This window comes from Mauremys reevesii, linkage group 6 (genome assembly GCF_016161935.1).
Source record: "Mauremys reevesii isolate NIE-2019 linkage group 6, ASM1616193v1, whole genome shotgun sequence".
In the NCBI taxonomy this organism is placed as follows: Eukaryota; Metazoa; Chordata; order Testudines; family Geoemydidae; genus Mauremys; species Mauremys reevesii.
In genome coordinates, this window is record NC_052628.1 from 122,999,099 (window position 1) to 123,013,398 (window position 14,300).

At 45.5% G+C, this 14,300-nt stretch overlaps 1 protein-coding gene across 6 annotated transcripts in view; it reads left to right on the forward strand.

Annotated features, from left to right (window-relative positions):
• The window catches only part of PSD3 (pleckstrin and Sec7 domain containing 3), a 167,623-nt gene that overhangs the window by 15,469 nt on the left and 137,854 nt on the right, over positions 1-14,300 (forward strand). For all 6 annotated transcript variants that reach the window (XM_039543486.1, XM_039543487.1, XM_039543489.1 and 3 more), the window contains one exon: positions 2,757-2,868. In XM_039543486.1, coding sequence (XP_039399420.1) covers positions 2,757-2,868 — 112 coding nt within the window. The remainder of the gene's footprint in view (positions 1-2,756; positions 2,869-14,300) is intronic.

A 14,300-nucleotide genomic window follows, 5' to 3' on the forward strand; every position in this document is an offset into this window, starting at 1 on the left:
TCATTCAACAAGTTTTGAAGTGGCCTTTTCCTTCCTTCCCTCCTCTCCTCCTCCCACACCCCACCTGGGCTACCTTGTCAGTTCTCTCCCTATTTTTATAATCAATTAATAAAGAATACATGGTTTTTAAGCAATAGTGACTTTATTTCCTTTGAAAGCAAACTGTGATCGAAGGGGGGAGGGTGGGTTGCTTACAAGGAATGAGTCAATCAAAGAGGCAGGTTTTCATCAAGGAGAAACAAACACAACAGTCACACCGTACCCTGGCCAGTCATGAAATTGGTTTTCAAAGCTTCTCTGATGCGCACCGCTTCCTGGTGTGCTCCTCTAATCGCCCTGGTGTCTGGCTGCATGTAATCAGCGGCCAGGCGATTTGCCTCAGCCTCCCACCCCGCCGTAAATGTGTCCCCCTTACTCTCACAGAGATTGTGGAGCACACAGCAAGCAGCAATAACAATGGGGACATTGGTTTGGCTGAGGTCTGAGTGAGTCAGTAATGTGCGCCAGCGCGCCTTTAAACGTCCAAATGCACATTCTACCACCATTCTGCACTTGCTCAGCCTGTAGTTGAACAGCTCCTGACTACTGTCCAGGCTGCCTGTGTATGGCTTCATGAGACAGGGCATTAAGGGGTAGGCTGGGTCCCCCAAGATAACTACAGGCATTTCAACATCCCCAACAGTTATTTTCTGGTCTGGGAAGTAAATCCTTTCCTGCAGCCGTTTAAACAGACCAGAGTTCCTGAAGACGCGAGCGTCATGAACCCTTCCTGGCCATCCCACGTTGATGTTGGTGAAACGTCCCTTGTGATCCACCAGTGCTTGCAGCACCATTGAAAAGTACCCCTTGGGGTTTACGTACTGGGTGGCCTGGTGCTCCGGTGCCAAGATAGGGATATGGGTTCCATCTATCGCCCCACCACAGTTAGGGAATCCCATTGCAGCAAAGCCATCCACTATGATCTGCACATGTCCCAGAGTCACAACGTTTCGTAGCAGCAGCTCAGTGATTGCTTTGGCTACTTGCATCACAGCAGCCCCCACAGTAGATTTGTCCACTCCAAATTGATTCCTGACTGACCAGTAGCTGTCTGGCGTTGCAAGCTTCCACAGGGCTATTGCCACTCGCTTCTCAACTGTGAGGGCTGCTCTCATCTTTGTATTCTGGCACTTCAGGGCAGGGGAAAGCAAGTCACAAAGTTCCATAAAAGTGGCCCTATGCATACGAAAGTTTTGCAGCCACTGAGAATCGTCCCACACCTGCAACACTATGCGGTCCTACCAGTCTGTGGTTGTTTCCCAGGCCCAGGATCAGCGTTCCACGGCATGAACCTGCCCCATTAACACCATGATCTCCTAAGTACCGGGGCCTGCGGTTTGAGAGAATTCTGTGTCCATGTCCTCATCACTATTGTCGCCGCGCTGCTGCTGCTGCCTCTTCACCTGGTTTTGCAGGTTCTGGTTCAGCATAAACTGCATGATAATGCACGGGGTGTTTACAATGTTCATGACTGCTGCGTTGAGCTGAGCGGGCTCCATGCTTGCCGTGGTATGGTGTCTGCACAGGTAACCTAGGAAAAAAGGCACGAAACAGTTGTCTGCCATTGCTTTCAGGGAGGGAGAGAGGGAGGGAGGGGGGGACTGATGACATGTACCCAGAACCACCTGCGACAATGTTTTTGCCCCATCAGGCATTGGGATCTCAACCCAGAATTCCAATGGGCGGGGGAGACTGCAAGAACTATGGGATAGCTACCCACAGTGCAACGCTCCGGAAGTCGACGCTAGTCTCGGTACTATGGACGCACACCGTCGAATTAATGTGCTTAGTGTGGCTGCATGCACTCGACTTTATACAGTCTGTTTCCAAAATTCGAATTCTGTAAAATCAATGTAATCCCGTAGTGTAGACATACCCTATGTCTTTCATGAGCCTTAGTGGGTACCCACATTTAGCAAGCTGTAATCCTGCATATTCAGTAGATTGCAACACTAATTTCTCCACAGAACAAGGCCTTATTTAATATGGAGTAAATTTTGAACTCTCTTAGTCATACCTTTTCTTAGTGTGCACCTTTTATGCCCAAGTCTTCCAGGCTGTAATGCTCCCAAAGTGGAAAGATGAATTGGGAGCAAAACTCACTAATCAGTAATCTTTATAGTTGATCATTTCTCTCTTCCCCCATTGCTTATAATTCTGTTACATGCACAGTCACACATGACAGAAGAAATCCAGTGCCCAAAACTTACTACAAAGAAATATCACCTGGTACAGAAGGTACTATTTATTCAGTGTTGCAGAATTCATCTTGAAAAACGTATGCGTCCTCCTCAATTGGGAGAATGGTAATTTTTAAAGAAGATTTTAATGTCCCTTTCAATATTTGTTCCTACAGTGACTTGGGGTCCAGTTTTCAAACCTGGGTGCCTAAAGCTATATGCATAGGCCAAGGTCCTTTGAAAGTGGTCACTGACTTTGAGTACCCACCCTCTGTTAACTAAGCCCCTTTAAGGTGCTGTAAGTTGGGGCCCCATAATCACTGCTCACTGCTGAAAATCTTGGCTGTAAGACTTAGAGATGGACTTCTCAAAAGTCCCTTGGCTTGACTCTCCTCCCGTTGACTTCCGAGGCGGAAGGGTTTGCTTCGTGCGAAGTGATTTTGAAAATCCCTAGTCTGATGACATGCGGAATGATTCCGTATTAACATTCCATGTTTTAAGTGAAAGACTAACCCTGTTTTTGTTTTGACTCTACAGGCAGAAGCGTTTGTTTGGGTTAATGATGCATTGGCTCATTCCCAGAGTGTTGCCAAGGCCAAATATGAATTTCAGTTTGGTGGGTCAGAAACACAGAAACCTTCAGAAACAGGTAAGTGCTTTTTCCACTGCTCGAAGGACATACAGAGCGCGATTCTCAGTTACATTAAAGCTAGCTTACAGTGTACTGGTGTAAAGGCGCTTAAAAGTGCATGTTGATGTAATTTGCAGTGTAAAGGAGCCTTGCTCTAAATGAGAATTGGACCCCTTGTGTCAGCACTGATGTGACTGCAGCCCTGTAGCATGTAGCACTGCCTTCCTCTCTGTTTAAATGGGGACACTGTCATGTGACTGTAAAAGTTGTGTGCCAGACACGTTCAGTATTTCTCCAGGAGTCTGTACAGTAAGTCTCTCAGCTGCTATTTCTGCCAGCTGCACAATGTGAGTAATTTTAACCACACTTTCTAACACTGTATGAATCAAATCATTGCCAATTCTTTCGATATTCACTGCATGTACACTTAAAGTGTTTCTGGATGATTCTATATCTGTAGCTACAGTTACCTAAGATTTAATTTAGATATTCTAGGCTAAACACTCAAGCTAAACTTTCTTGTCTGTTTGTATTGGAAAAACTCCACTCACCATTTTATTTTCTGGATGCAGCAGCAAGAAGTAATATCTAGGGGTCAGCCTCCAGTTCGGTAGTAAGGACATTCGAGTCCTCCCCCAGCTAGTCCTTGGTTAAGCGGAGTAAAGAACTGCAGTGGAGATGCTCATTCCTCTCAGTTCTTGTTTGGGGTACTACAAATCCTTGCCTTTATTTCAGATCCTTCCAGATCATGGGCTGTCTTTAGGATGCCATTTTTAGTTAAAAGGAGGAGTCTTTTATCACCAAAATTGTGCAAGAATCTGTTCAGAAGCAGATTCTGAAGTGGGCAGAAAACCTAAATGAACAGAATTCAAGTCCAGATGATGAGCAATTTCTCCAAGGCTCTTGCTGAGTTTTATCTTTGTTTTTATCAGGAAATCCAACACGCCTAATTTTTTAACTTGTTTCTTTAGGAAATGTAAACAACTTTACAGATCATCACCAAACATGTTACCAAAGTACAACATGATTCATTATGAACTCATCTCTTGTTTAGAGTGTCATTAGGCAACAACACAGTTGTCATGCATGTTCAGTGTTTCTGGGAACATCTTAAAACTGAGAATTGTCTTTACTAACTAACAAACCAAAGCAAGTCCTCATACGTGCTGCCATTCAGAGAAATTTGTCAAATGCAATGGCTTTTGTGGGCAAACGTTTTGAATAAATACTTACTACCTACCTACCTATCTATTAGTCCTCTGTCTGCTGGGCTGTGTACATAACATCACCATTTCCAGTATTTCTCAGAGCTATTCCTCATCCCTGCTAACCCTGTTACCAGTGAGAAATTACCAATAGTCTAGGAGCTATTAATAAATGAAAGATTTGTTCTTGGTAATCTGCTTAAGGGCTCCCTAGAGGGAGTGGTTTAAAAGGAATATGTGGTAATAAATGTTCAACAATTGTAATACTTGGTTTCAATTGCACCCTAATACTATTTAATAATTGAACATGTCCACCATATAGGCCAGTGGTCCCCAACGTGGTGCCCGCGGGCGCCATGGCGCCCGCCGGGGCATTTATGTGTGCCTGCCTAGTGCTCAGCAGGGGACCTGCCGGGGACAGAGAATTCAGGCTGCGGGCACGGTGTTCTCTGTTCCCGGCAGGTGCGGGGCTCGCCTGGTGCCCAGCAGGGGAGAGAAGCCGCGGCCCCACGCCTGCCAGGGACAGAGAACTCCGGGGCTGCAGGCTGCGGGTGCAGGTGTTCCCGGTCCCTGGCATGTGCGGGGCCACGGGTTAAGCCGGAGAGAAGCTGCGGCCCCACGCCTGCCAGGGACAGAGAACTCCGGGGCTGCAGGCTGCGGGTGCCGGTGTTCCCGGTCCCTGGCAGGTGCGGGGCCACGGGTTAAGCCGGAGAGAAGCCGCGGCCCCACGCCTGCCAGGGACAGAGAACTCCGGGGCTGCAGGCTGCGGGTGCCGGTGTTCCCGGTCCCTGGCAGGTGCGGGGCCACGGGTTAAGCCGGAGAGAAGCCGCGGCCCCACGCCTGCTAGGGACAGAGAACTCCGGGGCTGCAGGCTGCGGGTGCCGGTGTTCCCGGTCCCTGGCAGGTGTGGGGCCACGGGTTAAGCCGGAGAAGCCGCGCCCCACGCCTGCTAGGGACAGAGAACTCCGGGCTGCAGGCTGCGGGTGCCGGTGTTCCCGGTCCCTGGCAGGTGTGGGGCCACGGGTTAAGCCGAGAGAAGCCGCGCCCCACGCCTGCTAGGGACAGAGAACTCCGGGGCTGCAGGCTGCGGGTGCCGGTGTTCCCGGTCCCTGGCAGGTGTGGGGCCACGGGTTAAGCCGAGAGAAGCCGCGCCCCACGCCTGCCAGGGACAGAGAACTCCGGGGCTGCAGGCTGCGGGTGCCGGTGTTCCCGGTCCCTGGCAGGTGTGGGGCCACGGGTTAAGCCGGAGAGAAGCCGCGGCCCCACGCCTGCTAGGGACAGAGAACTCCGGGGCTGCAGGCTGCGGGTGCCGGTGTTCCCGGTCCCTGGCAGGTTTGGGGCCACGGGTTAAGCCGGAGAGAAGCGGCGGCCCCACGCCTGCGCGGGACAGAGAACTCCGGGGCTGCAGGCTGCGGGTGCCGGTGTTCCCGGTCCCTGGCAGGTGTGGGGCCACGGGTTAAGCCGGAGAGAAGCCGCGGCCCCACGCCTGCCAGGGACAGAGAACTCCGGGGCTGCAGGCTGCGGGTGCCGGTGTTCCCGGTCCCTGGCAGGTGTGGGGCCACGGGTTAAGCCGGAGAGAAGCTGCGGCCCCACGCCTGCCAGGGACAGAGAACTCCGGGGCTGCAGGCTGCGGGTGACGGTGTTCCCGGTCCCTGGCAGGTTTGGGGCCACGGGTTAAGCTGGAGAGAAGCCGCGGCCCCACGCCTGCCAGGGACAGAGAACTCCGGGGCTGCAGGCGCTGGTGTTCTCTGTCCCCGGCAGGTGCGGGGCCCGTCTAGTGCCCAGCAGAGAAAAGAATCTGGGCCCCCGCGCCTGCTTGGGACAGAGCACTCCAGGGCTGTGGGCAGCAGTGTTCTCTGTCCTCGTGGCGTTTCTCCGGCTCCTCTCTTCTCTCTGGATTCATATATTATGTAATATTAAATATGTTTTTTGTATTATTTAATGTACAAATACAAAATAAGCCTTGTAAAATTGTTGGCGCCCGCCACGCTCTTCTGAAAACATGAATGTGCTTCTGGTCACAAAAAGGTTGGGGACCACTGATATAGGCACTACCCCCCCCCCCCCCATAATTTTACCCACCCTGTGTGTATGTCTGTATTTTAACCTTTCTGGTTTAAGGTACCATTCAAACAGTAGCTCAAATAAACTCTTATTTTAGTACAAATTGGGGTTGCCTGTCCACACCTCAGTCCAAAGCCCAAACCCACTCCTCTGGAGGAAAGAATACCCAAATCTGTTCCCTCTTGTTATACATGGACTCATTCTTCTTAGCAAAGTTGTTTGCAAAAGCCAAGTATAAACTAGTTAATTCTTTGTTTCCTTTTAGTCCAGAAGCCATCTCTCCTATTCAGTTTTACTGCCTTTCTTATAAATCAAATTCTCTAAAAATGTTGCAAGACCACACTGTCTGACCTGAAGGTACTAGTACTGTGGGAAAGTGGACCAGCTGTGTTAAGAAAAAGATGCCAGTAAACAATTGGCTAATTTCATGTATTCTATGGCTCTCCCAATCTTTATCCTGGGAGAAAAATGGACCAGAGTGCTCCTTAGTTGAAGTGTGTGTGTGGGGGGTGTGTGTGACGGATGGAAAATAATTTTCTTTAGCTCTCTCAGTCTCAAATACAGCCTTGCCAAAGCATGGATATGAACTTACAGAGGCCACTGACTAACTGGGAAGGCAGCATTTGTCTGGCATTTCTGTTTAACCAAGCACCACTTTTGGGGTTGGTTGGGAAGAGGCTGTGAGCCTGGAAGATCCTCTCCGCTACCATATTGAAAGCCTTTTAAAAATCACAGGATAAACTTGCATGCCGTTTCTTCAGCTTTTGAAAATGTGGACATGCCAGACTACTATGAAATTACACACAAGCAAGGGTTGATGTACTAAGAAAGGGGGGGAAAAAAGCAGATGTTATTAAAGTAAACTAAGACAGCTTCTTAGCTATATGCTGCTAATAACTTTCAGAAACAAAGCCAAACTTAGTTTGACTTGAGATGGGCATTCCATTCGTTCATCTTTTGCTTGTCTTGTTAAAATGTGGGAAAATGTTTGTGTTGCTGTATGGCTCAATCACTTCAGCACCCAATTCCAGGTTGTCTCCCCCAGGGACTTCACAGAATACATGTGAAGTCTCTCAACCACTCCAAGTCTGTTTTTTTGTTGGGTGGTAAAAAGCAGCCCCTTATTCCTGAGCCAATCAGAAAAGGGCGATTGCCCTGAAAAGGAGGGAGGGGTTGAGGTGATTAGCTGTGAGAAAGAGGTGCGTTTGTCCAGAAGGTTAACAAAATGGTGAATTCTGTTTAAAGAAATTGACAGTAAGTGGAATAAGTTTCAGCATGTTTTGCCACAACTGTGAAAATGGGCACTAGTTGAAGGCCAGAAGGATAAAGCAGATTGCAGGCAAATGGTATCTTCCCCAGTCCTGTTGAAGCACGCAAACGTGCACTTATAAAGTTGTCAGGGAAAAAACCAAAATTTCTCCTCCTTGTCTTGTTTAAAGCTAATAAAGTCTGAGTCTTGTCAGAGGGCTCTTTCCAAGAGGCTTTAAAAACAGACGTTGAAAAAAAGGTCACCAGAGCTCAATACCTGCCCAAGGCTGTCCCCTCCCCCTCACCCCCCATGTATTTCGCAGAGCAGGAAGCTGTCTGGGAACTAGGGAGTGAGCAGATAGACCTGCTGTAGGGAGCAGAAAGGAGTTCCCCCCCAGGATATCCTGCAGGAGGCAATTCCACGTCTCCTCCTGCTACCTTAGTGCTTTCCTTAGCCAAATCCCATCCCTTCAGCTTCTCAAAACTTTTCAAAAGCAAAACTAGACATGACACGACACTTCCTGAGTCTACTCGCTAATTGACAAGTCACTTATTCAGGCGGATTTGGAAACCTGGAGTATGTAAGTATTTATGGAAATCAGATAGCTATTGGTTAAATATTCTTCTCTCTTACATTTAGGCACACCCCTTTGTAGTTTCAATGTATTTTTTTAAAAGAAAATTAAAAAAAGAAAAAAAATCCAGATAACTCCATGTGAAGGTAGAAGGTTACATCTCAGCAACTTGAGGGTAAAAAAAAAAATCCCTACAAAATGTTTGTTTTTAAAAGAAATGAGAAAGCCAGGAAATTCATCATTACAGTGAATTTGGAAAAGAAACCAAAATGTTTGGTATGGAAATACAGTTAGGGCACCTGAATAACCTTTATTCGGACCCTGTATTAATTCTTTGAGGGCGGTAACTGACATCTGTATCCCAATGAACAGTCTAATCTTACCAGTCATCAAACATCTTAGAATGCTTTCCTCTTAACTGTACAGTTGTCATGCAAATTCTGGCTGCCTTTACAGCCACAGGAAAAGACTTGCTTTACAAATTCCTGATGAGCCAGTTCACAGTTCAAAGGGCCATTATCCTCTGGGCTACATTAAGATGCCTTGTGTTACCAATTACCTATGAATCAGAGCCTGTATTTCTACATCTACAAATCTCCCGAGCCTCAATCATGGCAATGATCGCGCTTATGTTCACTTATGCTCATGTTATGTGACAGAGCACCGCACTACAGCTATTGTTTGTACAAGCTCAGTCCCTTCTGTCGCCTGAGACTGTCAACTGGAAGCGAAAGATTCTGGTCGCCTTATGTAAAGAAAATATCAGAATACTTTTCTCTCACACTTGACTAAGCACTGTGCTTGTTTCACTAATCTTTTTGCCTCCCTCTGCTCTCTTCCTCTCCCCCACTTGCCTCACTGCCCTTCTCCACATCATTTCCTCATTGCCTCCACTCCTCTCAACAGATAAACCTCCCCTTCCCATCCCCACCTTCTGCATCCTCCTTCCATCAGGTAATGTTTCCCTGAACCTTTGTTCTCCCTATATCCCTTCCTTATCGCCAGATTCCCTGCCATTCTGTCCCTTAGGCCTTGGCTACCCTTGAGAGTTGCAGCGCTGGTGGTGGCTTTATAGCGCTGTAACTCACTCCCCGTCCACAGTGGCAAGGCACATACAGCGCTGTATCTCCCAGGCTACAGCGCTGCTTGTACTCCACCTTCACGAGAGGAATAAAGAGTATAGCGCTGCTGCTGCTGCAGCGCTGGGGTGCCAGTGTAAACAGGGAATAATCTTACTACGCTGTAACTGACCTCCGGAAGCTTCCCATAATGCTTTTAAGTAAAGATAACTCTCTTTGTTTTGTTGTGATGCCTCTGTTTGTTTTGTTGTGAACTCGGGGCTCCCGGAGCTGCTTATCAAAAAAACAAACACAGCTCCTGTTTGCTGTGAATGAGCCCCCTTTGGAACACCCACAGCTAGTGTTTGCTTGAAGGGGGGGGGGTCCGTTTCGGGGAGGCTGCTTATCTGGTCTGTGAGGAAAAAAACAAAGAGGGCTATTTGCTTTCAGTGAGCGAGAGAGGGGTGGGGGAGGGGGTCGGAACTTGCAAGGCAGCTGCTGACAGAGTGTTGGCTCCAAAAATCCACTCTCTCTTTCCCCCACGCTCCCTGTCACACTCCACCCCACCCCCCCTTTTGAAAAGCACATTGCAGCCACTTGAACACTGGGATAGCTGCCTATAATGCACCGCTCCCAATGCCGCTGCAGATGCTGCAAATGTGGCCACGACAGTGCGCTGGTAGCTGTCAGTGTGGCCTCACTGCAGCGCTTTCCCTACTCAGCTGTACGAAGACAGGTTTAACTCCCAACGCTGTACAGCTGCAAGTGTAGCCATACCCTTAGGTTCCACATGTTCCCTCACGTACATTCCTACCCTGGCTCCTCTCTCCCTACCTTTCTCCTTTTTCCTCTGGAGTGCCCCCCTCATCTAAAAACCCAATCAGCCATGACCTCTTCATCTCTCACTCTTTCCACTCCCAAGGCAATTCCGAACACCTGGATTTCTTTCTCTGAGGTTTCCCTCTGCAGCTGTGCTCTCTTGGTGAGCCCCCAAACTACTACTTCTAAGAGGCCAAAGCAGAGATTATTCTTTATGTATAAGTGGTTATTTGGAATGGACAGAAAACACAAGGAGAAATATATGGAATGTGGAATTAGGATTACAGACCTGCACAAATTAAATGGGATTCAAATGCAAAATTTTTAAAATGGTGAAATTCAAGCCTCCATCTGTAAATTCATCACTTTGTTAGATGTATTTGAATCCACAGGTTGTGAATGGATTTTCAGCTAGTTATCACACTGCAATACCAGATATATTAAAGAGTAGCAAGAGTTCTGAAACGTTAGTGTGGGACTGTGTTGTTACATTGTCTCATGGTTAACCCATGGAACTCATTGTCACAAGATGCAGTGTGGCAAAGAGCTTAGTAAGGAAGAGGATCTTCATCGCTACATTTGACAGGATTAAACTTTTTTTTATTAAATGAAGGATATAAACACCATAATGGTTCAGGCCATTAGACAGTGCCTAACTGATGGGGATTTAGGAAGAACCATCCTTTGAGGCAGATTATTTAATGCTTTTTCACTATGCAGTCACTTGCACCTTCCTCTGAAACATCTGGTACTGGCCACAGTCAGATGAACCATGGGTCTGATCAAGTGTGGCAGCTCCCATTTTGTTGTTCCTCCCTTTGGCATGCTCCATGGCCAGTCAAGGATTGAATGCTGCAGATGTGAGGCTAGCCCCAGAATCAGCACTGACGGACTAGAACTCCAGACTTCAATAATGATCTGAGGAAACAAAATAAAAGGCTCTGAGGCATTATACTAACAACTATATTGTTTTGTAAGAGGGCTCTGGAAACAACCTGACCTAAAAATGAAAACAGGGTGGTTAAAGTTGTTATAATAACCGGCAGCTGCTTTCTGTGAAGGAGATAACCACATCTTAGACTCAATAAACACTGCAGCTCAGGGTCAAGGATATCACAGCAAACCAGTTAAAGAAAAGAAGTTGAAAGTATATTATTAAGGTTATAGAATCAAGTGCTCGGGAGTCAGGAAGCGCCAGTATTAAGGTAGCAGTATCTTCATACTACAGACTGGGAACTGAGACACAGAGATCAAGGGCAAAATTTGCAAAAGAGTCCATTCATTTTGGATACCTGTTTTGAGCCACTTGGGGCCTGACTTTTTCAAAGGCACTGAGCATCCGTGATTCCCCATGTGAGCACTCAGCGCTTCTGAAATTCAGGCCCCAGGTGCCTTGCATTGGACACCCAGAAAATGAGGAACCGTAATTAGTGACCACCTGTGAAAAGTTTGCTTTAAGTAACTTGCCCAGCCTCACAAGGGAACTCTGGCAGAGGCAGGATAGAATCTGATTCCCCCAGGACAGCATTCAGCTGCCTTAACCACAAAACTGTCCTTCATCATCCTGTAATCCCCTTCCTCCTTCACTGTACACCTGGCAGCTTTGCAACAAATAAGGTAGGGGCACAACAATCTTCTTCACTGCACAACCCTGACTGAGCCCCAGAGTATGCCGTGGAAAAAAATAGTACGTGCTCATACTATTAAACAGTGTCTTATAATGGATGTGCACAGTGGGGGGTTGACATAACATGGACATTTGTGGCATAGCCAGGAATAGAACAAACATTTCCTGGGTCACAAGCCAATGCCTTAACCACAAGGCTATCTTTCCCCTGCTGTAACTCTCTTCTTTTTACATTGTCCAACCTCCTATGGGGAAACTCCTTGTTCACTGTAGAACCCTGCTGAAAAGTGTCTGCTTAATATCCGGCTCCACCTTTACCAGCAACATCTCCTCTTGGTTTAAGTCCCAAAAATATAGGTAGCCTTTGTGCCTGTCTGCCTCAATAGTCAGTGTCTGTAATGTTTTGTGGGGTGGCTGATTGATCCCAAGTCTGAAAATAAAATACATCTGAACATTTTTGTGTGTGAATTCTTTTGGGGTGGCTGCAAAGATCCATAGTTTGTCACTAGATGCCGATATGGGGACTATGATCATTTCCTTTAGACCCTCATTGCCAATAAAAACCCTCCTTGGAAGTCTGCAGATTCTCTGTGTGTAAGTTTGGTCTCCTTCAAGCATTTAAAAAAAACATGAGTATCTCAAGTAGTGGTGCATTAAGAAATGCAGTACAGTCCTTATTCCTGACACTCACTCGCCCCTCAGATGCCCTGAGAACCTCAGCAATTAGGGCTGTTGATTAATTGCAGTTAGCTCATGCGATTAACTAAAAAAATTAATCGCGATTAAAAATTAATTGTGATTAATCACAGTTTTAATTGCACTGTGAAACAATGAAATGCAACTGAAATTTATTAAATATTTTTGGATTTTTTCTATATTTTCAAATATATTAATTTCAATTGCAACACAGAATACAAAGTGTACACTGCTCACTTTTTTTCCACTACAGATATTTGCACTGTAAAAATGATAAAAGATAGTATTTTTCAATTTGCCTCATATAGGCTCTGTAGTGCAATCTCTTTATCATGAAAGTGCAACTTACAAATGTAGATTTTTTTTGCTGTTGTTACATAACTGCACTCAAAACCAAAACAATGTAAAACTTTAGAGCCTACAGGTCCGCTCAGTCCTACTTGTTCAGCCAATCCCTATGACAAACAAGCTAGTTTACGTTTTGGGAGATGCTGTCTGCTTCTTATTTACAGTGTCACCTGAAAGTGAGAACAGGAGTTACGTGCCAGATGTGCTAAACATTCATATGCCCCTTCATGTTTTGGCCACCATTCTAGAGGACATGCTTCCATGCTGATGACACTCGTTAAAAAAATGTGTTAATTAAATTTGTGACTGAACTCTTTGGGGAGTCCTGCTCTTTTTTACCCACATTCTGCCATATACTTTATGTTATAGCAGTCTCGGATGATGACTCAGCAAGTTTGTTTTAAGGACACTTTAATTGCAGATTTGACAAAACGCAAAGAAGGTACCAATGTGAGATTTCTAAAGATAGCTACAGCACTGTACCCAAGAATCTGAAGTGCTTTCCAAAATCTGAGAGGAACGAGGTGTGGAGCATGCGTTCAGAAGTCTTAAAAGAGCAGCACTCCAATGTGGAAACTACAGAACCCGAACCGCCAAAAAAGAAAATCAGTATTTGATTGGTGGCATCTGACTCAGATGATAAAAATTAATATGCATCAGTCCGCACTGCTTTGGATTGTTATCGAGCAGAACCTGTCATCAGTATGGACTCATGTAGTCTGAAATAGTGGTTGAAACATGAAGGGACGTATGAATCTTTAGCGTATCTGGCACGTAAATATCTTGCAGCACTGGCTACATCAGTGCCATGCGAATGCCTGTTCTCACTTTCAGGTGACGTAAACAAGAAGCAGGCAGCATTATCTCCTGCAAATGTAAACAACCCTGTTTGTCTGAGCGATTGGCTGAACAAGAAGTAGGACTGAGTGATCTTGTAGGCTCTAAAGTTTTACATTGTTTTATTTTTGAATGCAGTTAATTTTTCGTACATAATTCTACATTTGTAAGGTCAACTTTCATGATAAAGAGATTGCACTACAGTACTTGTATTAGGTAAATTGAAAAATACTATTCCTTTTTTTTTACAGTGCAAATATTTGTAATAAAAATAAATATAAAGCGAGCACTTTGTATTCTCTGTTGTAATTGAAATCAATATATTTGAAAATGTAGAAAATATCAAAAATATTTAAATAAATGGTATTCTACTATTGTTTAACAGCATGATTAATTGCATGATTAAGCATGATTAACTTTTTTAATCGCTTGACAGCCCTATCAGCAATTACATGTTGTTGGTTTTCCAAAAATTCAATATTATAGCTAAAGACTGGGTTTTTAAAAAACTTTTCCCAAGCCCAACTATTTTAAAAAGCATAAGTCAGATCCCACGCAAATAATGAGATTTAAAAATAATTACTTTGGGGTTTTTTAATGTGCTTTGTGTTTTTTGAGCTGTTGGGGGTCACATTTTTACTGCAACCATGAGGCTATTAACTCTTTTAAAAAAAAAAAGGGTGGGGGTGGGGGAAAGCTGAGAGTCTCGTTTAATTACTTGAATCCAGGAGCTGGGGCTTTACTAAGTATGAAAGTAGAATGAATTAGATTATCCTGATTGGAATCTTAATAATTTTTGTATGTTTTCAGTTAATCTCCTGTTGTATCCAAAATTGTGTAAAACATGCCACGCAAATAGCTGCCCCAAACCAGAGTGCTAATATAATAATTTTAAATATCGGTAATAAACAAAAAAACAAAAAACGGTTAATATGTGAAACCCAGTAATTGTTGGTCATTGCGTAGCTTGACC